This window comes from Drosophila ficusphila, unplaced genomic scaffold (genome assembly GCF_018152265.1).
Source record: "Drosophila ficusphila isolate 14025-0441.05 unplaced genomic scaffold, ASM1815226v1 contig_106, whole genome shotgun sequence".
Lineage (NCBI taxonomy): Eukaryota > Metazoa > Arthropoda > Insecta > Diptera > Drosophilidae > Drosophila > Drosophila ficusphila.
The window spans coordinates 12,148,073-12,170,888 of NW_025063993.1; the positions used below are offsets into that span (position 1 = coordinate 12,148,073).

The following is a 22,816-nucleotide window of genomic DNA, read 5'->3' on the forward strand; positions in this document are numbered from 1 at the left end:
GTTTTTGGTTTTAGTTTAGAGGGGTTTTGCGGTACGAGAGGCCTTCATTGAGAAAAGAGCTCCAGTGGTTGGGTTGCTGTAAGTGAATCAGTCACACAAGTTGTTACAGTTATATTTGCATGCCATCTCTTCTTCGGCTTTTCCTTAAGTAGGGATATAATTTTCTCATTTCCCAGTCAAGCCTCCATAAAACCATTTTCCTGGATACCAACAAAGTTAAAATGTTTCAGGAAAAAAGATATTTCTTTCAAGTAATATTTTATTTAATCAATCAGTTCTGAATTATGTTTAATTTGCAAATATCTCGTGAAATACTTAACTAAATCTTATCTCAATTTTCCCATTTTTCTCTTTAAAAACTACTATTCCATTTCGTGAAGCTTGACTGTGCGTTTAGTCTTCTCCAACCGCAGTAGCTCCAACTTCAGAGTTTGACGTTGATGAAGTTGGCCTATTCGAATTAAACCTAGCAGACGGTTTCAAAGCTCAAGGTTATTGCCAGGGCATATTGGGATGGATGGGTGGGTGAGGTTTGTGGGAGGGAAGCAGCCGACTCATAAACAAATTATCAGTTTGCCATTCGGTTGCATGCAGCAATGGTTGGCATGCGCAGAATTCTTAGCAGGAAATGAAATGCAGCATAAAATATGTATGTGTTTTTAATTAAATTAATTCGTGCACCGCCTGAGATAATCAGCTTTATTCGGTGTTGAAAGTATTTCTGTTACCTGGCCATTGTTGTCGATTTAGGAAATTACTGCGGTTTGTGAGCCTAGCGAAGCACATAAATCAAATCGTCTCGCGTTCGCCGGAGTGATATGTTCGAATCGAATCAAAATCGAATAGAAATGGAGCCGAATGTAATGAGGCTGCAACAACAGTCGAGACACAACAACTTGATTATGCAAATGCGCCATTGCACCAACACCACCAACACCACCAGCACCACCACCCACCGTTCCCCCTTCTCTTAGGCGGCGGTGCAGCTCGGCTCGATATCGTGCGGTGGTGCGTCTATATCTATATATTGCTGCATAATCGTTGCCCGCTGCCCGTTGCATGTTGCTCTCATTAATAATGGGCGCGTTTTTGTTACTGCATTTTATTGCACTTGCTAATCACGCGGCTGCCGTTATTTAATTGAGCTCAAACGCCACCCGGCTCGCAAAATCCGTCTGCTCTTTTTGGCCACCTTTGTGCGTTCGCTTCCGTTTCGCATTCGAATTGGGTTTATTTATTGTTTTGCACTGTTCCTCGTTAGTGCGCCATTTTACCGCCCCCATTTGCGCCTCGTAACGCATTAAGTTGAGGAATTGGCACCTTTTCTTCGCGGTAGTTTCAATTTGAGGAACTGGGTATCCGTCCAAAGCCAATAAGGAATACAAGTATTTAGGTAATTGAATAAAGAGCAATATATTGATGAGAATTTATAAAACATATGATAATAAATAAATGAAATACAACCTAAAACGTATTCTGAAACGGCAGTTGGTAGATATGTATTTCTCAACCTTTATTTTACGCTTAATGGCTAGGCACAGAATCGTATTCTATGGCTGGATAAGTTTAGCTTTAGGTATAGTTCTTAACTTACTTTATTTCTTTTACAAGCTATTTACAGACAGATATAACTTTAACTTTAATGGGCTTATTACTACGGTGTACAGTAAACCGAACGAACGTAAGTCCTAGCTTTATAATTGGTATCAGTACATTTCTTTTTGGGCACTATTATCTAGTTGTAATGCAGTGAAAAAGAGTGGGTGTGCATTAAATGGATCCTTCAGTCTCTCCTCTACTCGAACCCCGCCGGTTGCATGAGGAACTGCTGTTGGCCGTGGATTGCCGGCAGCTGTATGTCCTCCATGGTCATGGACGTCTTGGGAATCTCGGGCGCCTCTCCAGATGCTCCGGTCTCGTGCTCTTCGCCCTCCAGCATGGCACTGTCGAAGCTTTTGTTCAGGCGGTCGTGAAACTCGGTCATGGAGATTCTCTTGAGCGCAAAGCGCTTGCCGAAGGTCTTCTTCACCTTCTGGCGGCGTTTCTTTGACAGGATCTTGTTCTTGTTTAGGCCATCGCTAAAGGAAATGGCCCTGCGGAGTTTACGACCGCCGAATTTGACGATCCTCACTTGACTGCTGATGGAGCACTCCTCGCTGTCGTCCTCCGCATCGGCGGCATTCTCGTCGCTGGGCTCCTCGAAGATCGTCTCCAGGTTGGTCGGCGTGAACTTCTTCATCCGCTTGGTCGTGTAGATCTTCTCGATGCTCTTAAGGGTTTGGGCGTTCGTATTCAGCTCTTTGCGTTGCTTCTTCTTGATGGGTTTCATGATGGCGCTGCAGACTCGATTGAAGTTATCCTTGGACGCCCTGGCTGGCATCCTCCGTCGAGCCACGCCCGCCCGCGCTCCGAAACTGGAGCTGTGACTCGAGGAGGATCCACTGATGCAGTCGCTGTCATCGTCATTGTCCTCGCAGCGACTCATTTGGGAGTCCACATCGTCGGAGTCGCTCACATCATCATCGGAGTCGAGGGGCGGTGTTGCTTGGGGTGCATCCTGCATCTTCTCCATGCTCGACATGGCCATCTTATCCAGTTTCAACGAGAAATTCGAGTTGGAGGATGTCCTGAAATTAGAGTGTTAGGGGGAGTTTACGAGCTGATGGAAAAAACTCACCGATTCCCGGCCAATCCAACCTCCTGAAACGTGATCTTGGCAAAGTCGTAGACAATGTTATCCATTATATTGACCGTTTGGTCCTTGTAATCATGCCTGCAAATACGGCGAATAGATTGTTTGTTAGACATTTTTTGAAGTGATTTTCTGAGAGATGTTGTTACCAAAGAAACATTTTACAGGTTTAAGTAAAGCAATTGTTACCTTTTGTTTACTTACCTGAAGAAGACCGCGGATTACCTTGTTCTAGAATCTTTTGCTGAAGGCGTCTGTCTGAAAAAGCTGATCTCTCTCACTCCGGGGGGTAATTTATCAAAGGACAGGTATTTCTGGTCTAATGCAACGCTCTTAAGTTGTCCCTTCGTTGGCCAGGATACAGCAACAGTGCTGTTGTATTAACCCTTTATTTTTAGCGTCCTTTAATGCATAAATTCAATGGAAATATTTTTTAAAGTTTTTACTAAATAATAGAGGTGGAAAATATTGATGTTGATACCATCGATAACTCTAGAGGGGGTTGACATCTTCACTAACGGAAGGTGGCAACACATGGTTGTTGTACGTGCTAACACATATGGTGGCATCACTGTTGCTATTCAGTGTTTTCAACTTCGTTGGGTTCAAATATTGTTGTCGTTACTTTTTAAAAAGATTCACTTAATCAATATTTTTTAATTTGTTGATGAAATTGGATCTATTAGATGTATAAGAACGACCCAAGACTACTTGGTTTATTTTGTTGGTAATTTAATTAAAGAAAAAGTGAAATGGCACTCACCATATTTTTATATTAAATCATAAATCATTAAAATTTGGAAAGGCCTATAAATCTCCATGTTTCTTTTGTAGAAATAAAATAAAGAATATAATAAATAAATTAAAATATTAAAAAAAAAATCGAAATAATAAATTTTAGCCACACACGCCTTCCTTGATAATAGCCCATTTAAATCTTATCTAATTTGCCAACTTCCATTCACAAGATTTCGTCAAAACAAAGGCGCTTCTTATCTAAGTTGTAAATTATGCTCCTAGCGGATTTGATCGTTTCCGGCCAAGTCATGGGTATATAAGCGGCGCAACTATTAGTTTGAAATCATTAAGTTTGCCAAACTTGTGTGAAATGAAAGTGCTAGCGGTTCTACTCCTCGGGGCGATTGCCTCCGTTTCGGCGTTCGAGAAGCCGGTGTTCTGGAAGGATGTGCCCGTGGGCAAGGCCTCGATCGAGGGACGCATCACCATGGGCTACCCGGCGTACGAGGGCAAGGTGCCCTACATCGTGGGCCTGGGCTTCAGCCGGAACGGCGGCGGCACCTGGTGCGGCGGCTCCATCATCGGCAACACCTGGGTGATGACCGCCAAGCACTGCACCGACGGCATGGAGTCGGTGACCATCTACTACGGCGCCCTGTGGCGCCTGCAGGCCCAGTACACCCACTGGGTGGGACGCGGCGACTTCATCGAGCACGGATCCGGGGACATCTCCCTCATCCGCACCCCGCACGTCGACTTCTGGTCGCTGGTGAACAAGGTGGAGCTGCCCCGCTACGACGACCGCTACAACAACTACCAGGGCTGGTGGGCCCTCGTCTCCGGATGGGGCAAGACCTCCGACGAGGGCGGCGTCTCCGAGTACCTCAACTGCGTCGACGTCCAGATCGGCGAGAACTCCGTGTGCGAGAACTACTACGGCAGCTTCTCCGGCGACCTCATCTGCATCCCCACGCCCGAGAACAAGGGCACCTGCAGCGGCGACTCCGGCGGTCCTCTGGTCCTCCACGACGGCAACCGCCAGGTGGGCATCGTCTCCTTCGGCTCCTCCGCCGGCTGCCTCTCGAACGGACCCAAGGGCATGGTGCGCGTCACCAGTTACCTGGACTGGATCCGCGACCACACTGGCATTTCCTACTAGAGGGAAAACTAAATACAGATTGATTATATAAAATTAAAAAAAATGTGATTTTTGGTTCCTAAAATTTAAATCCTTGCCGAGGGTATTTCGATTACAGTCAAAATATTGCAACGCAGTGCAAATGTATTTTTCGGATAATGGTCTTAAACCAGCTTTTAAAAGCCCATGACTTTCCTAAATAATGTCCGATTTTGGATTGGCATACCTCAAAATGCTAGCTCCAAAAAAAAAAAACTGCATCATTATTTGATTTTTTCTCATTTTTATAATGTTAAAATCCTGTAAAATATCCAAAAAATGTCTTTTTTGGATCACTTACGCATCACTTAAAACCCCATAAGTTTTCTAAGTAATGTCCGATTTCAGATTGGTATACCTTAAAATGCTTGTGTCATAGTCCCCTAAGAAACTGCATCATTAGTTTGCTTTCGATTTTTGGGTCGATTTATTTCACATTTTTTATGTCAGAAACGCGAAAAAGGGCTTTTTGGGAAAAAATGAAATCAATATCGATTTGTTGCATTTGTGCTTTATTTGCGAAAAGCGTTTTCATTAGTAGGAGATGCCGGTCTGGTCACGGATCCAGTCCAGGTAGCTGGTCACGCGGGTCATTCCCTTGGGGCTGTTGGAGAGGCAGCCGGCGGAGGAGCCGAAGGAGACGATGGCCACTTGGCGGTTGCCGTCGTGGAGGACCAGTGGACCGCCGGAGTCGCCGCTGCAGGAGCCCTTGTTCTCCGGGGTGGCGATGCAGACGTGGTTGGGCGTGATGGTGGTGCTGCCGTAGTAAGCCTCGCAGACGGAGTTGTCCGCCACCTGGATGTCCACGCAATTGAGGTAGTCGGACACTCCGCTGTCGTCGGTGGTCTTTCCCCAGCCGGAGAGCAGGGCCCACCAGCCGTAGTAGTTGTTGTAGCGATCCTCGTACCTGGGCAGCTTCACCTTGTCCACCAGCGACCAGAAGTCCACGTGCGGGGTGCGGATCAGGGCGATGTCGTTGTGCAGGGTGCTGGTGTCGTAGTCCTGGTGGGTGATCAAGTCCGAGGAGACGATGCTGAACTGCGGCTGCTTGCGCCACACGGCTCCGTATCCAATGGTCACGAAGCTGGCTCCGTAGGTGCAGTGGGCGGCGGTGAGGACCCACTCGTGGCCAATGATGGAGCCACCGCAGATCCAGCCACTGCCACTTCCATTATCAAAGGTCAGGGTCACGATGTAGGGAACCTTTCCCTCGTACGCAGGATATCCGTTGGTGATGCGTCCGCTGATCCTTCCAACCGCCGGCATGTCCTTTACGGGCACGGGCTTTTCGAAGGCAGCTGCCAAGGCAACCACCGAAATTAACAGAACCACCAGCACTTTCATCGTTCGATCACTTTTGTCACGTACAAATAGGAATACCGCACGACCTTATATACTCTCCTGAATCGAAGCGTATCTACAGGTCCTAAATATTCCTTATCGGCGGTGTCTAAAATTTATGAACCTTTGCTCCACTTATTGTCACTTTCTTTGAGGTAATGCCTTCGTATTTTATGGGTGTTTAATATAGATTCTAACCTTTCTTTCCTTATGATAAAGGGTACTAAATTAGTATAAATATTATACGTTGGAAAACGAATCAATATAATTTGATTGCCCTTATCAAATATGAATTAGGAATCCCCAAAGATTAGCTGATTCAAAAGGTTGATAATGCTATCACATTGATTTTGATGGTAATCTTAGAAAATAGGTTAATCTTTAAGCTTATAATGGTAATACAGTCTTTTAATAGGCATGATAAACCTTTTCTAAGCTTTGCTAAAAATAATGTTTTTTTAAAATAATCTTTATTCCTGAAAGATTATTATTTTTATTTCTTGTCAAACATTCGGTAGTATTTATATTGGCCCCCCTATTTTACAAGTAATAACACAACTCTTGATTTTCGGGAATGCTTTTATTTGGTTTACAGGCTTGAAAAAGCTTAGAGGTTGGTGATGGCGTTTATCCAATCGAGGTAGTAGGTGACACGGGTGAAGCCAGCAGGGTATCCCAGCTCGCAGCCGGCACTCGCTCCGAAGGAGGTGACGCCCGCAAGGACATTCTTCACGACCAGCGGACCGCCGGAGTCGCCGCTGCAGGTGGACACGGCGTTGGAGGTGTCGATGCATACGTTTCTGTCGGTCACGACCATGGTGCCATAGGTGGATGCGCAAACCGAGTTTGCGATAATGGTAACATCGGCGGTCATGAGCTTATCGGCCACCGTGGTGGCTTGGTCGGAGGTCAGGCCCCAGCCGGAGATCTTACCGGTCTCGCCCTCCAAGGTGCCGGCGTCGCTGCTCGCCAAGGCGATCGCGTTGATGCGGCTCGAGAAGGTCACGGCTTGGATCTTGATTAGGGCGATGTCGTTGCGCAGCAGGATCGAGTTGTAGCTGGCGTGGGTCGAGAACTCGGAGCTCTTCGCCACAACGGTCACGAGGGGAGCGATACGGGCGGTGGCTCCAAGAATGGCTGACACGGAGGAAGCTCTGCAGAAAAGGATTTAACATTAAATTTAGTTAAATATTCAAGTCAACTGTTTCCCTGAAATTCCTTATAAAATTTTAATTTTTTATATTGCTTTAAATATTTCATAACTAACCGATAATGGTTAATCAAAACAAAAAATGTTTTTATTTTAAAAGTTGCTGTAGAGTTTGAATTTTTTGGACACTCACATTTGATTTTAATCAAACAGTTTTTAAACTAACTAGGAATATTAGGGATTATCAACTATACCTTTTTAAACTAAGAATTTCTTTTTATGAAGAACTTTTTGGAGGGGGGATACTTCGTAGGTACATAAATAAGATCCTTGGTACTCACCCGCTGGTGCAGTGGGCAGCGGTCAAAATCCACTCGCTGCTGATGAGGGAGCCACCGCACCACCAGCCACTTCCACTTTCGGTGGCGAAGCTGAGTCCCACCTGGTAGGGGACCTCGCCTTCGACGGCCTCCCTGCCGTTGGTGACGCGTCCCTGGATGGAGGAGGCGCTGGCCTTCCTATCCTTCGGGTGCACTGGGGTCACCTTGGGCAGGACGGCGGCGGAGGCGGTGGCCAAGGCCAGGACAAGAACCACGAACACTTTCATTTCGAACTATGAATGTGGTTCCCTGAAAGGTGGCGGGCTTTATATACCCATTCCCACGGCTTCTTATCGGCGGAACTTTACGGTGGCCATAAATTTAAGTGCCAGGTTAGTCCAGGTTCAGGACATTCTATCAGCTAGCGATAATGCTCTGCGGTGTCTGAAGATTGTTGACTAATGTGCATCTTGACTTTTTCTTTATTTGACTAATTCCTAATCGTTCAACGTTCGAGAGTCAAGAGGTAAAACAAGATTAAATTTTATGGCTCAAATTGAACCTTTTTAGCCAAAAACTTGAAGTTTATGCCGAAAAGTATGCCTACATTTATTGATATTGATTAACAAAAAATTGTTAGGTGATACGGGAAATACTTTTATTGTTTTTCGATTAGAACTTATAATAGAATATTTGAATTTATAAAAATTTAAAATATAACATCTATAAAGCTTAAGGAGTGTAAATGCCTGAATTATCCTTAATCCAATGCAAGTATTGGGTAATTCGTGTAAAACCCACTGGATAATTCTTTTGGCAACCTTCGCTCGATCCAAACGCAGTTATCCCAATAAGCCAAGTTATCCCATCATACCAAGTTAAAGGACCTCCCGAATCGCCTGAGCATGTGGATATTCCATTGTCTGTTTTGCAGCACAGGTTTGAGTCGGAGATTACAGCTCCATAAACAGATTCACATTCTGTGTTGGAAATAACTTCGAGGTCAATGTACTGCAGGGTTCCAGCCAGATTGGGGTTATAATCTGATGTATATCCCCATCCCGAAGTGGTGGCTATATTTCCTTCGTAAGTCTGCGGAGTGGCAGAAATCGAAGGCAGCTTGACCTTATCGATGGCCGAATTAAATGCCACGTGAGGCGTTTTGATCAGTGAGATGTCGTATTTCAAAGAGCTTGAACTATAAAGGATGTGTTGCTTAAAGGACAATGCGTAGACAGTCTCTGTGAAAGCGGGACTACTTAAACTTAGAGCACCATAGAAGATTTTAACGTAGAGAGCTCTAACCAATAAAGGAATTTTATTTAGCATATGGGTAAATATAACCAGGGAGTCCAAATTATCCTTACTCATCAGTGCAGTGGGCGGCAGTAAGGATCCAACAGTTATCGATGATAACTCCTCCGCAAAACCAACTGCTGAAAAGACCGGTGAACTCGAGGGCAACTTGATAGGGAAACTGACCAGCTGCGGCATCCAGGCCATTGGTTATCCGGGAATCGAAGGATGAAGCGTTTGTCCTGTCTCGAGGATGGACTGTCTTCACTTTAAAATCTTGCAAACCAGCGGCGACACAGGCCACGAACAGTATTAGCACAGCAATCACTTTCATTTTAAAACCAATTGAGTCTCTTCAAGATTTTCTGCCTTATTTATACCAATTTAACCAATACTATTTGCGCATTGCTTAAACCATCTTCTTTGTTTTCGTACAGTCATTAAAAGCAGGTCAAAACGTTGTTAATTGGGGTTCATACTTTTCATGGGAATAATGATAAGAAAAGCTACATTGTTGTTAATCCCCTGCCTTTACCGTGTTAAAAAAAATAATATTATCAGGTGTCAAACAAAAGCAAACAGAATATAATCCAACACCTGGCGATTAATCTAAAAAAAGTCTTGATTGTTATTTTTTTTTTTAAGCCAAATAGTATGCTAGAAAATCTTTACTTCCTGGAAAATGAAATGAAATGAAAAATGTTTAAAAAGTAGTTAAATAAAGAAGTATTTCTAGTTGGTTTAAGCTTGAAACTTTTCTGTTTGTATGCTCTTTAAAAAAAAAGGTTTTGGTTCTCCAATTAAAAATGGGTTAGTGGTAAATGATTCCCATAGAAAAATCAAAAGGTTTTCATTTTCAAGTCAATAGTCGTTTTATTCAGAAAAGCCGCTTAGATGCCGCTGTTCTCCTTGATCCAGTCCAGGTAGCTGGTCACGCGGGTGAAGCCAGCCGGGGCGCCGGACTCGCAGCCAGCGCTGGACACGAAGGAGGTGACGCCGATGAGGACCTTGCTGGAGGCGAGGACCAGGGGGCCGCCGGAGTCGCCGTTGCAGGTGGAGGTCTTGTTGGGGGTGGCAATGCAGATCACCTTGGAGGTGGCGATCAGAGAGCCGTAGGTGTTCTGGCAGACGGCCACGGACACCACCTCGAAGGTCTCGTACTGCAGGGTGCTGGCCACCGAGGTGGCGGCGTCGGAGGTCTTGCCCCATCCGGAGGCGATGGCCTTCTGTCCGGCGTAGGTCGAGTAGCTGCTGGCGATGGCGGGCAGATCCACGTTCTTAATGTAGGTGGTGTAGGCCACCGAGGGGGTCTTGATCAGCGAGATGTCGTTCCTCAGCACCACCGAGTTGTAGCTGGCGTGCTGCTTGAAGTTCGAGCTGGAGACGGTCTGGGTCACCTTGGCGCTGGTGCGCACCGTGGCTCCGTAGTAGATGGTCACGGCGGAGGCACTGTAATCGGGAAAATATATTTTAGTTTAAGCCATAAATGGGAATCCCTAGTGATAAAGGCACTGCTAAGTAGAATTGTTGAATCGGGTTGATAGAAAGCATTGTGTTATCAAAAGGTTGGGATTCTAAATATTGAATTATTGAAATATCGGATCGGATTTTTTAATATTAAAGTATCAAAATATCGGAATGGATTTGCAAATATTAAAGTATGGAAATATTAAAAAGGAAAAATTAAAAAGGGTTATTAACAAGACTGTTTTTAACAAAATGTTTTCTTGGGTGGAAAGCCACAAGAATTTTAGTAAGCTTTATCTTCTGTTGAGTTGCTTTACTTTAAAAATAAAAAACAAGGTTAATGCGGTTACTCACCCGTCGGTACAGTGGGCAGCGGTCAGAACCCACTCGTTGCCGATGATGGAGCCACCGCACCACCAGCTGCCGCTCGAGCTGGCGAAGCTGAGTCCCACCTGGTAGGGAAACTCGCCCTCGGAGGCGGTCTTGCCGTTGGTGATGCGACCCTGGATGGAGGGCGTGGCCGGCAGGTCACGGGGGTGGATCGGCAGCTGTTGGGGCAGCAGACCGGCGGAGGCGGTGGCCAGAGCCAGAGCGAAGACTACGAGCACTTTCATGATGGTCGAAGAACGAATGATTCTCCACCGGCCGAGGAGCCACTTATATACCGCTGAATTGGCCGGGTAATCAAGTGCCGGTCACTTGTATTTCGACCAAGTCATTTTTGTTTATGCGCGTGAAATTGCTTATCAATAATGGCTCTTACTACGTTTTTTTTTTATTTCGGCCAGAAAGGATGTAGTGCGACTTATCGGCTTTGATTGGCCGAAGCCAAAAAAGTATCTTCCGTTATCAAACTTGTGGAAAAACGCTGAGATTACACGGCACAGGCTTTCAATTAAACGCACTTCAGAGGCGAACAGGCGGCAGACGTCGAGCACTCGAGAACTGATAAGTGATAAGCATAGATTTGGCCTGAATGACGGTAGGGCTGCCTGCTTGGCCAAAAAACGAACGACTTTGGCCGACTTTTGCACTGCTGAAGGGAAAACCCGCTGAACAGAATCGCTCTAATCGAATTACCCGATACTCCTTTAAGAGCCATCGATCAGAAATGCTTTACGGCAGCTCTCAGCGGTTTGAAGGAGCCAAAAATACCCAGTGATTATCTGATGGTCGGGCCCAAATCGTATTAACCATACGCAGTGGTGTGCCAAAGTTGCCAACTCATTTGGGGCGAGGCGGGCGGTCGGCCAGATGACAGTGGCAAGTTGAATCTCGGAAATTGAAATCAAATCGCCTTACGTGTTGCGAATGCAAAGCAAAAACCGGATTCAATCCATAGTAGCTCCTGCCGGACATTAGCACATAAAAACAATTCATTGCCTTTCATGCTGACACATGTAGAGTGTAGTTCCCGCCAGCCAGCCAGCCAGCCAGCCAGCTAGGCAGTGACTTTGTGGGCCACTGTGCGTGTCTGGGCCATAAATGCCGGGCATAAAATAGATTCTCCCTTAAAGAGGAGAAAACACTTACTATACTGGAGGAATTCTGGCGAACTTTTCATTTATTTAATCCGTATATTAACTGCATTTTATTGATTTTCCTTCGCCGTTCGTTCTGTTTGTTCTGCACTGCTGGGCGTTTTTATCGTTGCTCCTTTCGCTGATTGCGGGAAAATTCGCTTCTTTTGTCTCTGTCTCTCAGGAGGAACAAAGGAAACTAATTTTCTTGAAATATTTGCTCTCATTGCTGGCAGAGCAGCATTCTTAAAGCGGGTCCCGAAAAAAAGGGTCGCACTTTAAATTGCTGGCAGAGACGTATGTAACATACTTATATATAAATGTATATTACGTATACGTAATGCGCTCACCCAACGCACACACACACATTCGCTTATTAGACGCATATCCTGGAACGACAACGACTGCCTGAACAACAATGTCCAGTCCTTTCGAATAGAAGGCAAGTTCTGATCCTGCTCAGCCAGCTGCGTAGAAGGGGGCGAATGGGAAAAGGACCCGAATATTCATCAGGATGCGACTACGCCTCTGGCTCAAGTGGTTATGTATACAGTTGGGGTAGGAATAATAGCAGACTAAATAGCTGACTAATAGCAGCCATAAATATGTGGTGTTCTGGAATGTTAGTTTTAGCTATTAATTGCTTTATTTGCTACTGATAAGCAGCTTAATATATTAAGTAATTAAAAGGCGAAGTATAAAAAGTATAAGGTATTTACCATTTAATTGATAGCATAATCATAACTTTACTCTTATTAAATTGTTAATTACCTTTTAAAACTTAATTTTATAGTCATGAACTTTCAATTAAAGTGATGCTGCGAGTTTTGATTATTTTGTCAGTTCAATGCTGCTAATATTCCGACTTAAGCTGTATGTGTGTACAAGTGTCCTTAGGAAGGCATTTGAAATGTCCCCCAGCGAGCGCTCTCCTTTGACGAGGAAAAAGGAAAAGGACGAGACGACGACGACGACGACAAACAAGATTGCAGCAATAAAATTTCGACAAGTGAACAACAAATGATAAACGAAGCAGCAGCTTGGGATAAAAAGCAGCAGCAGCAGTAGGAGCAGCGAAAGGAGCAGTTCCCGGAGAGGTCAGTTGGGGAGCACTTGAGATGCTGGTGGCTGGCCAAGGACTCCGTCCGGCTCACTTCAGCCGAGTTTGCTGCTCTCCGGGAGAAGCGTCTAATGTGAGCCGCATCGATTACGCTTCCACTGCCACTCAAATTGTGTGTTTTGGCTGTCGCTATTCGCCCAATCCAGTAATGGTGTACGAGGCACTTGGAAAAATGGTTTATAAAGATTAAACATATCGTAAAATAAAGAAAAGATTTAAACTGAAGTTTTGTATTACATATTAAATTTGTAATATTTTTTAAAGAATTTAGAAAGACCAAAAATAAAACCTAAAGTGGTTTAAGGTTACTTTTTTTTCTTCTTTTTGTATCTTTTACGCCCAGTGCTGCAAGAATCGGTCAGATGAGTTTTTTGTGTTAAATTGTGATGAAAATGTCGCTGGGCCTGCGGTCAGCTTAAGGAATCCGTCTCCGACTCCTTGTTGACCAGAATTAATGACAACTGTCTGGCCCAGCTGACCCGTCTTGGCCGCCCCCACATCCTCCTTTTGGCCCTGTCGCTGATGACTTATCACAGGGAACTATGTCTATTTCCTGCTATAATTCAAATTGCTTTCGGGGATGTCAACAGCAGCCGCCTCATTAATCATGCCTCCCCGGATTGTCTCACATTGCGTATGAGTAATGTGCTCGCCAGCCACCTTTTTTCCAGGTTCGTAACTTGCCAACAACTTATCGCCTCATTTTATATCATCCCATTTTCAAGATGTTACCCAAACCCTTGCAGAAAATGCATTGGAAAACTTTGGTTTCCTTTTTTTATTTTTTGCAAAATGCAATTTGCTACTGCACTTTGGTAAGTGGAGATGTTAGCGTGACTCACGTTTAGCTTTCCCCCGCTTTCCCTCAACTCTCTGTGTGACCCAAGTTAACCCGGGACTTAGCAGGTCCTGGGACTTGGTCAAAGTTTTGTGTTGCAGTTTGTCAACTCGTTTTTAATGCGCGATGTATTGAAAAAGTTTGATTAGGGAACAGCTGGCAGACCGAGGAGCTCTTCCCGAGACACAACTCCACCTGAGTGCAATTTTGAACCAGAAAACTTGATAAAGCATCGAAGGAGTGATGGAAAGTGGTAGTAAGCATCGCGCATACGCCATGTTGCCGCTATTGGGATATTGGGATACACCCCACATAACAGTGACTTTGCCCAACTGTCAATATTCTGACACAAATCCTAACAACGAACAGACGACAAACACAAGTGGCCACCATTAAATTTTATGCGCAGGGATCAAACTAAGTTATTATATGGGAATACATAAATGTATATAAATTTATATATACATTGAGTTGACTGGGCAAATATTTGAGAAAAACGCAGAGCGAGGACATTTTTTGCTTTCTCTGTGATTTTCTATCAATAAGCTGACGGCGTCCCGTCGGCTTTTGCATATGAGAAGGCTCAGTCTTTTTCCAGCTCGAAATATATAAATATAAATTCCTGCCATGCAAACAAATCCTTTTCGATAGATTGCTTTTGGCTCTCCGTTTCGTATTTTTTTTTTTGTTCGCCGCCGTCGCTTTTATTATTGTGTGCCAACGCCAAGGATTTTTGTCTACCACGACAATTGGATTTTCACGAGGAGGAGAAGGACAAAGTTGGGCGGAAACAAGTACGTGTCCCCATTGGAGGTGGTACTTGTCTGCTTATTGGCATTGGCACATCCCAAAAAATGATTCCGCTCGGGCCGTATCAATGACTTCTGAATACTCACCGAGGATTCCTTTTGTTCCGGGCATTCTTGGCAACGGATATTGCAACTTTTCCTTTGTATATTTGCAGTCTTGTCTGCCAGAATTTGAATGCAGTCTGATGTTTTAGCCGGGGGAATGGGAATAGTTAATATCCCGCACAGATTGCTCATTCAGTCGGCAGTCTCTTTTGTTGAGACTTCATTAATGCCTGGAAATTTATGCGATCCCCTTTTGAAATATATATCCACATTCCGCGGGCTGTAATGTTTGGCCCTTGTTGTGTCGGAAAATATATAACTACTCATCAAATTTTAGCATGCAAATATTTATATGAATATGCAGTTGGGTCGGGCGAATGCTTTATGGCTTATAAACATTTTGTTTGCCAATGTTTTTTGTGTTGTTTTTGTTTTGTTTTTGGGTTGGCTCGTGCCGCCGTCGCTCTTGTTGTAATTTCAGTTTATTGTTTTCTATATATTTTTCTGCTTGAACGCACTAAAAGCCACTCCACTGCCAGTCAACCATTCAATCCACCTTCCTGTGGACGGGTTCCTCCCATATTTCCTCCTCGGAGCCGGCATTTGTTTGCTTTATGTCTTTATTTTGTGCCCTGCCGGAGGAGCAAAGTATTATTATTTTTTGCCCTACTCCGGCTGCTCTTGCTCTCCTTTCGGCTTTTTTACCGAGCGAAGGCTCTAGGTAATGCCAGGATGCCAGGATTCTGGGACTCTGGGAGGGAGGCCCGGGGATTTCGGTGAGTGCTCTCTGAGCGGCTTTGCATTTTGTTGGCCGTGAGTGTGTGGACTATCTACTTGATATGTGCTCGGAGCTTTTCCGAAATTTTTCAAGAGCCGGAGATGTTTCAATTATTGTTACCGTTCCTCGGCCCGAAAGCAAACGCATTTATTTAAGTATTCCTCGAGTTCTATATATAGCAGAAAGTAAGCCATTAACTTTTCCCGTCAATCAATTGTCACTCCCAAAGGGAAAACAAAAGGCTGACAAAAAAAAAAAACAACAAAGTAACATGGAAACAAAAGGCACGAGACCATGACAAGACATTTTACTTCCATGTGAGTGGAATGAAATTAAGAGAAAAGGGGAAGTTCTGTTTTCGACAGATGAAATTGTTGACTAAGTATTGCCCTTACAACTGGGGATACTTTTTGTGTGCTGTGTTAAATTACTCAAGCAAATAGGAATGTTAAGACACTAACGACCTTGTAGCCATTTTTATCAGTAGGAAAATTACAACTGCACCTGATAAATGGCATTTCGTTTGGGACTTAATACTTAAGCTTTAAAGGTTCAAAGATTATGCAAAGGCCCCATTGACTGATAACAAATTCAATATCATCTTTTAAAATTTAATAAATATTAATAAAACTATTAGGGGAATTAAAAATATTTGGCTAAAATTATATTTTATCTTATCTTTAATACTAGCTTTGAATGAATTGCATTAAACCAAATTGTATCTTATCAACAATTAAGTTCGTCAATGAACAAACAACTATTTGTGGCTATTTCGATAAAAATATAAGAAAGTTTGTTTTGCGTATTTCTTTTTAAATGGGAAAATAAGTACCCTGTTGGAAATCTGCAGACTGCCGAGCTCATCAGGCCAACCCACTTGTCCCAGAACAAGTATCGCCTCTCCATCAGAAGTCGAGTCAGAAGGCAAACCAGCCAAAACTCTTTGTCTCCGGGTCCAAACAAAAAACCAGCGAACTTTGCCGTCAAGTCATTGTGGTGGATGCTGAGTGAACTTGTTTTGGGCGTTGGTGGTTCAAGTGGAGCCACCAGCAGAGCCACCAACGGAGCAGAGCCACTGCCTCGCCAAGAGCCGAGTGTTGTTTGGATTTCATTATACAATTATCTTGTTAGCAGAAATAATGGTGTCGGGCCGGGCAACATGCCAAAAGCATTCAATGAGCCCGATGCGCCTTCACTTCACTTCACTTACCCCTCAGCCATTCCAATTCCGTTGGACTGTCAGTCAGTCAGTCAGTCAGCTATCCCGAACCAACATAACCCAACCCAAACGAACCCCAACCCGAATCCAATCTCCACAAGATTCACACACTCACATGTGGGGAAGCCGGATGCTGAGCGCGTTAGGAAAAGCAGGAAGTCATTAGCCGAAAAAACTCTGGTGATGGCGGTTCCAACTGGGGTTGCTCAGCCAGCCGGGTGGGAAAGCGCCAGTAATGCGATAAATAAATGAAAATGTTTGAGTTAAATGAATTAAGTGTGCGATACTCTGGCAGGGCGAGTGTGTTTTTGTTGGCTTTCGGCTTGGATGCCATGGGCCCTTTTTGTTAGAAACACTTTCTGTGTTGGCCTGTCATCGCAAGTGACTCGGGGTTGTTAAGTGCTGGAGCAATAGTAATTGTTGGGCGCTTAATTAGCCGAACATCATTCAAAGTGTCACAGGCACGCGGCGAACTAAGGGGTTAAGAAGACGCCAATCAAAGTTTGGTCTAACTCATCCTCAAAGCTAACATGTATCCCAATTAAAGCAAAGCTATCATTGGTATAATTCGGGTTTATTTTACCTATGTGGTTATCCGGAAATTCCGCTTAGCGGTTGAGAAAAGTTTAGAAAGGTTTTAACAAAGTTTTTTACTAAATTAAAATATCTAAACCGCTGTTATAATTACTTAACTTTTACTAGCAAACTGATGGGTTAAATCAAAGTTGGTCCTTCACTTATTTCTTAATTAACTTGTCTCCCAGATTGCTGGTCATTCCCAGTGAAATACATTATCATAATCATCATTATGGCTGAAACTATTTGATGGCCCTGGGTTTTCCACCATGTGGGGATCCCAAAATGCTGAACTTGCGAATTTGCAGTCGCCGGCTTTCCTTTTTCGATATTTTCGGTTGGCCGATTCCGACTCCACTTAATTAATTATGTAGCCGAATCATGGCCCCACCCAAAAATCGTTAATTAGGTTGATTGCTTTGAATTGGCTGGCATTTATTAGCCAGGATTGCGTTGTTGATTCGCCAGTCGAAAAGTCCCGTCGCCCCGCCCCTTCAACTGGCCATAATTGATGAGCTGACAGTTCGTTAATTGATTTTGCCCTCTGATTAGAGCTCGCATTCGATGCGAGAATTGATTTTATTAGGTGCCACATGAAACGGAGCTCAATATTTAATTGGTGCGAACTGGGTCAGAAGCCAAGGGACTTGGCCCAAAGGTGCAATGACATAAATAGGTGACTTAAAGTCGATGCAAAGTCCGGATGTCTATATCCCCAGGCTGGCCGAATATTTAGCCAGCAAAGGGAATCAAACAAAACCACTTGACCAACTGACTGCCGTTGCGAAACGAACGAACTTCAGTTCAATCAGCAGGCCAACGAAGTTTGTGGCCAAGATGGAGACGAACTTTTTGGGCGTTCAATCAGAGCAATGCAACTGGGCAAAGTGGATTTTAAATAAAAAACTTTGGCCATAAACACTCGTCGTCCGTTTTCCGGGTTGACATTTTAACTAACTTTGCCTACATTCGCATTCACATTCGCATTTTGCAGACTGTGACAACTATAGTAACTTCTGGGTTTTTTTTTTTTATTTCAGGGGTTATGTATGATATTTTGTCATATCTAAACCACAGAATACGAGTGCAGGAAACTTTTTGTGCTGTCATAAATTTCCGCAATGCAAACATTTATCAGCACGACCGGACCCCTTAACCCGTCGGTGGGCGTTGGGGGTCTCCTGTTCCCCGTTCCCGCATCCACTTTCAAGCTCAGCTGCTGCCATTTTCCCTGACTGACTTTGTTGTGTCTCTGGATTTGGTTTTTGGTTCCTGTTTCTGTTTGTGTCTCCGTTTTTGTGCCTTTCTGTCGCTTGGCTCGTGTTGAGTAAATGCTTTTTATGCGGCACCGCAGGACCATCTGGTCTCGACTGGATTTAGTCGCCACCTGCTATCCTTCCACATGTGAAATCCTTACACTGCTGGAAGAACTACGCACTTGGCCCTAATTCGTGCTGAAAAGCTGCTGAATTAAAGTTGATTGCCTGAAAATAAGAGTGCTGCAAATGAAGCAACAACTTTAGTCGTTTATTTGAATGCCTCGTAATATTTCAAGTGTTGACATATTGTCTGCGCTTTTCTTTTAACTTTCACTTGGGCCAAACTTTTTCCCATTTGTTTTTTTTTTTGTTTGTTGGCTGCCTGTAAAGTTTTGAGCTTTTATTGTGCCGCTTGGCAATTTAATGAATTTTAATGAGAAGTTATTCGCTGAGAGCAAGTAGCAGCTTGACTGGGAAAACACCCACCTTTCCTTTTTAATTGTCCTTCTATGGCATTGTCTTATTTATAAAAAAATGTTTCATATTTTTATTATGGCTTCAATCAGCAAATGCAATACCCTATAAAATATAGAGATTTATGATGTTTTGTTCTCTTTGTTAAATAAAGTTAAGTTCATTTGTAGAGCCAAATGTTACAAGAATTTTTATAACTGACTTTATGGCAAGCCTACTGAAAATAAGTATCACATTCTTATCGATTTGTTTTTGCTAACTATTTTTAAACTCTTTGTGAAGAACTTTTTTAGTTTGATTACTTATCTTATTTCAGTACAATAAAAACATAGATAATCCAAGAGTTTTAAGTGCATTATCAAAACTATTTTTAAATGATAACCACCAGGTTAATCATTAATCGTTACATTTTGAGTGCTGGGAAATTCCTCCCTCCCAATGATTAGTTCACATTCAAGTTCGATAGAAACATTTTTTATTTAAGTGCAGGATGAAAGTCCCTGACGGATCCTTTTTAGATGCCAGTGTTGCTCTTGATCCAGTCCAGGTAGCTGGTCACGCGGGTGAAGGCGGCGGGGTAGCCCTTCTCGCAACCGGCGGAGGCACCGAAGGAGGTCAGACCGATCTGGACGCTGTTGCTCTTGAGGACCAGGGGGCCGCCGGAGTCGCCGTTGCAGGTGGACCTGCCGTTGGTGGTGGACACGCAGATGTTCGAGGCGGTCACGATCGAGGAGCCGTAGGTGTTGGCGCACACGGTGTTGGTGATGACGGTCAGGTCGACGTACTGCAGGTTGCTGGCCACCGAGGAGGAGGAGTCGCTGGTGCGTCCCCATCCGGAGGCGACGGCGGTCTCACCGGCGTAGGTGGAGTAGCTGCTGGCGACGGAGGGCAGGGTGACGGGCTGGATTTTGGTGCTGTACGAGACGGCGGGGATCTTGAGCAGGGAGATGTCGTTGCGCAGGTTGGCGCTGTTCCAGCCGGAGTGGATGATGATGGACGAGGCGGTGACGGTAATCTCGGGGGCGGTGCGCACGGTGGCGCCCAGGTAGACGGACACGGACTGAACTCTGTTTAGAAAATATAGTTCCTTAGTGGGAGAAACAGATTAGGTATCCTTGAGGGACACTTACCCATCGGTACAGTGGGCAGCGGTCAGAACCCATTGGCTGCCGATCAGGGAGCCACCGCACCAGGCGCTGGACAGAGCGCTCAGCTTGAGGGAGAGTCCCACCTGGTAGGGGAACTGGCCGACGGCGGCGGTCGATCCTCCGGTGATGCGACCCTGGATGTCTCCAACCACGGGCATCTCGCGGCTACGGTGGTGCAGCTCGGCTTCCGGGAAAGCGGAGGCGGCCACGGCCAGGGCAAGGATGATCAGGAACTTCATCTTGGGGATTTGTTGCGTGTTCAGTGAAGGAACTCAACTGGTTAGCCAAGACCCGGCCAGGGTCTTTTATACTTGCCAAACTGCACTATCGTAAATCTCCCACAAAGCTGTCGCGATTAGATTGGGCCACCAAAAGTCGCCTCGAAGTCACCTTATCTTCCGTGATTTGAGCTGAAGATTGGTACTGGTGAACTTCAGACACACGGCCGCCAAAATTACTTTCCCAATTCAAAGTTTTTAATCCCGATACGGATCTAATCTGGGCGCAGGTGGATTTCCAGATCGAGATAAAAAGAGCATGAGCTTGCTAATTAATTTGATTAGGTTTCAAAAATTGGCAAACGTTTGCCTTCCTCTTCAGCGCGTGACGTATCTTTTTTTTACTGCCAATAGTATTCGTTACTATCTTATCAACTGTCCGTCTGCAGGGAGAACAACCTTAAGACTTACGATTTAGTGGGTTTGATTTGTTTACCATCGAAAAAGGTCAAGAAGAGGGTGTTTAGTTGGTCAAGACTGCGGTTTCAGACTTCTCTGATTTATGAACCCCGTTTTTACGTTTTGACGGCTGCAAATCGCAATTTCACAATATTTACCCATTGATAGATAGTCGCTCTTTTCGATTTACGATTATAAACAAACAGAGTTCGGTTGTTTTCGCAACCGCAGCGGTTCTTTATCTGCGATTGCCGCGTGATTTGATGACGCGTTTCGCTGACCACATCGCTGCGGTGAATGGCCAATTCAGATGGCCAATTAAAGACGATTAGCTGAGAAGGGGAAGGGAGGGCTCTCAAATTCAACACCCACCAGAAATAGACACTCAACCCGACCTGATAATTCAAGGGAAAAGCTTTTTCCTTTCGCTCTTTTTATTGAGCTGCCCAAATTGACTTGCTTCGTTGTAATGCCGAAATGTTTATTGTTATTTATCGGCAGCAATTTCCATTCGGGGGAAAACAACCACCCATAAAATGGACCATTTTCACCTGCCCTTTGTCGGCAGGACCACCCATCTCAATTTCACTGCTCAAATTGGTTTTATTGTCTGGCCCGACTATATTGTTTAGCAATTAATGGGCTGCAATTAGGCGTTAATTGCATTTAGTTGCTCGTTGCCGTTTGCTGTCGGATCCATGGCAAATATGCGGTTATCCTGGCGTAGACAGTCGGTGCCCCCACCTCGCATCCCTCGATGCTCCCGAATGAGGTGACCCCAATCAGGTAGCTGGCATTGCGAAAGTGGAAGGTCAACGGGCCACCGGAGTCGCCATTGCAGGCACCTTTTCCATTGCTTCCATCGGTGCAAATGTGCCGTCGTTGGCTGACCAATCCTGGCAAGTATTGGCAGAGGCAGCGCTCCTGGTCGATCACCTCCTCATCCAGGTACTGAAGCAGTCGGTTCTGGATGCCCTTCGAATCACCCAGGCTGCCCCAACCCGAAAGGGTCACCACTTTACCCGACAGAAAGTGTTGATTCATAAATTCACCAGCTAACTCAATGGGTTGCACTCGATCTGAGGTAATAACCTTTTTAGGGAGCCGAATCAAAGCCAAGTCATTGTAGCCACCAAAACCCAAGTATCCTGGGTGGACTATGAAATCTCGATATGTAACCAACAACACTTCGGCGGAATCTGTGGCATCCGCGAATCTTGTGGCTCCTGTGTAAATCCTTGCTGCAATGGCATCCGTTAAGCAGTGGGCTGCAGTCACAACAAACTGAAGAGTGATGAGGGAACCCCCGCATTTTAAGAATTCGCCACCACTCAGCTGAACAACCAGACCCACTTGATGGGGAAACATGCCACTTGTGGCCAGTTCTCCACCTGCAATTCGAGTGTTTACAGGAGATGTCTTATTCATTTCCCTCTCGAATTTTTCGCAGCGAAGACGCCAGTTTTCATAGCCCAACTGCCAGCGTTTCTCCATCAGAGATTCTTCATCAGCAGAGGATTCTTCTGTGGTGTCTTCGTAATGTTCCCGCCAGGATTGACTTGATATAACCAATAAGGGGATCAGTAGGAAGAGATATGCAGTCATTAATTGGCAATGCGTCATCTTAGCACTAAAAAATATGAAATAAAATATTTGGGGGTTTATTATTATTATTATTAAAAGAATTTATTGAATTTTTTTATAATCTCAATCTTTTCATGTAAACCACTTTATGTTGAATGAGATTCATGAATGAAATCTTCCCTTCTATTTTACCAGTGATATTATATATTAAAAGCTGATATCTGATATTCGTTGTCGGTTGTAAGGAGCAATCCAAGTTCAGTTCTGAGTGGGTACTCCACGTGAAGTACTGGGCTTGTTGTTGTTTTTAGCCGGTGTTTTTATAGCCAGCGATTGTGGCATCAAAATTGCGTCAACGTCTTGGTGCGGCACGTGTCCGCTCCGTCTGTTAATTGAATTTCCCTGGGCCAGTGGAAATTATACCTCGGGAGGAGCAGCAGATGTTTGGCATTCAATTCCTCAAGCTGCCGTGTAATTGCCGCACGTTTTGGCGATTATGTTGCTTAGGCCTTCGCTTCCCTTTTGGCCCACTGTGCAGTTGCCTTAATTGCTTTCGACTCATTCAATGGCCGGGCTTTCAATTGCATG

General features: G+C 44.6%; 8 protein-coding genes across 9 annotated transcripts; 1 reads left to right on the forward strand and 7 right to left on the reverse strand.

The window, feature by feature from the left end:
• Window positions 1–1,492: 1,492 nt before the first annotated feature.
• On the reverse strand, window positions 1,493–3,172 carry LOC108093151 (protein tantalus). 2 transcript variants are annotated; one of them, XM_017193098.1, is made up of 3 exons: window positions 2,918–3,172; window positions 2,678–2,773; window positions 1,493–2,627 (listed from the first exon to the last, which is right to left on the reverse strand). In XM_017193098.1, the coding sequence occupies exons 2-3, from the start codon at window positions 2,740–2,742 to the stop codon at window positions 1,796–1,798; spliced, it is 897 nt and encodes a 298-aa protein (XP_017048587.1). In that variant the 5' UTR covers window positions 2,743–2,773; window positions 2,918–3,172; the 3' UTR covers window positions 1,493–1,795. The 2 variants fall into 2 exon arrangements, with proteins under 2 accessions (XP_017048587.1, XP_017048586.1); XM_017193097.1 differs by having other exon boundaries at window positions 2,897–3,172.
• A 620-nt stretch (window positions 3,173–3,792) lies between these two features.
• LOC108093153 (serine protease 1) lies at window positions 3,793–4,653 on the forward strand. Its single transcript, XM_017193100.2, has one exon. The coding sequence runs from the start codon at window positions 3,801–3,803 to the stop codon at window positions 4,587–4,589; it is 789 nt and encodes a 262-aa protein (XP_017048589.1). The 5' UTR covers window positions 3,793–3,800; the 3' UTR covers window positions 4,590–4,653.
• A 357-nt stretch (window positions 4,654–5,010) lies between these two features.
• LOC108093152 (serine protease 1) lies at window positions 5,011–5,958 on the reverse strand. Its single transcript, XM_017193099.1, has one exon. It carries the CDS (start codon window positions 5,949–5,951, stop codon window positions 5,142–5,144), a length of 810 nt encoding a protein of 269 aa, XP_017048588.1. The 5' UTR covers window positions 5,952–5,958; the 3' UTR covers window positions 5,011–5,141.
• A 551-nt stretch (window positions 5,959–6,509) lies between these two features.
• Window positions 6,510–7,705, reverse strand: LOC108093261 (brachyurin-like). The gene is made up of 2 exons (XM_017193238.1): window positions 7,440–7,705; window positions 6,510–7,102 (listed from the first exon to the last, which is right to left on the reverse strand). Exons 1-2 carry the CDS (start codon window positions 7,703–7,705, stop codon window positions 6,556–6,558), a joined length of 813 nt encoding a protein of 270 aa, XP_017048727.1. The 3' UTR covers window positions 6,510–6,555.
• A 382-nt stretch (window positions 7,706–8,087) lies between these two features.
• On the reverse strand, window positions 8,088–9,048 carry LOC108093260 (serine protease 1-like). The gene is made up of 2 exons (XM_017193237.1): window positions 8,786–9,048; window positions 8,088–8,718 (listed from the first exon to the last, which is right to left on the reverse strand). The coding sequence occupies exons 1-2, from the start codon at window positions 9,046–9,048 to the stop codon at window positions 8,151–8,153; spliced, it is 831 nt and encodes a 276-aa protein (XP_017048726.1). The 3' UTR covers window positions 8,088–8,150.
• Window positions 9,049–9,561: 513 nt separating this feature from the next.
• Window positions 9,562–10,822, reverse strand: LOC108093253 (serine protease 1-like). The gene is made up of 2 exons (XM_017193229.1): window positions 10,536–10,822; window positions 9,562–10,163 (listed from the first exon to the last, which is right to left on the reverse strand). Exons 1-2 carry the CDS (start codon window positions 10,793–10,795, stop codon window positions 9,605–9,607), a joined length of 819 nt encoding a protein of 272 aa, XP_017048718.1. The 5' UTR covers window positions 10,796–10,822; the 3' UTR covers window positions 9,562–9,604.
• Window positions 10,823–19,277: 8,455 nt separating this feature from the next.
• LOC108093252 (serine protease 1) lies at window positions 19,278–20,247 on the reverse strand. The gene is made up of 2 exons (XM_017193228.2): window positions 19,950–20,247; window positions 19,278–19,886 (listed from the first exon to the last, which is right to left on the reverse strand). Exons 1-2 carry the CDS (start codon window positions 20,204–20,206, stop codon window positions 19,334–19,336), a joined length of 810 nt encoding a protein of 269 aa, XP_017048717.1. The 5' UTR covers window positions 20,207–20,247; the 3' UTR covers window positions 19,278–19,333.
• An 875-nt stretch (window positions 20,248–21,122) lies between these two features.
• On the reverse strand, window positions 21,123–22,267 carry LOC108093032 (brachyurin). Its single transcript, XM_017192936.1, has one exon. It carries the CDS (start codon window positions 22,265–22,267, stop codon window positions 21,311–21,313), a length of 957 nt encoding a protein of 318 aa, XP_017048425.1. The 3' UTR covers window positions 21,123–21,310.
• Window positions 22,268–22,816: the final 549 nt, after the last annotated feature.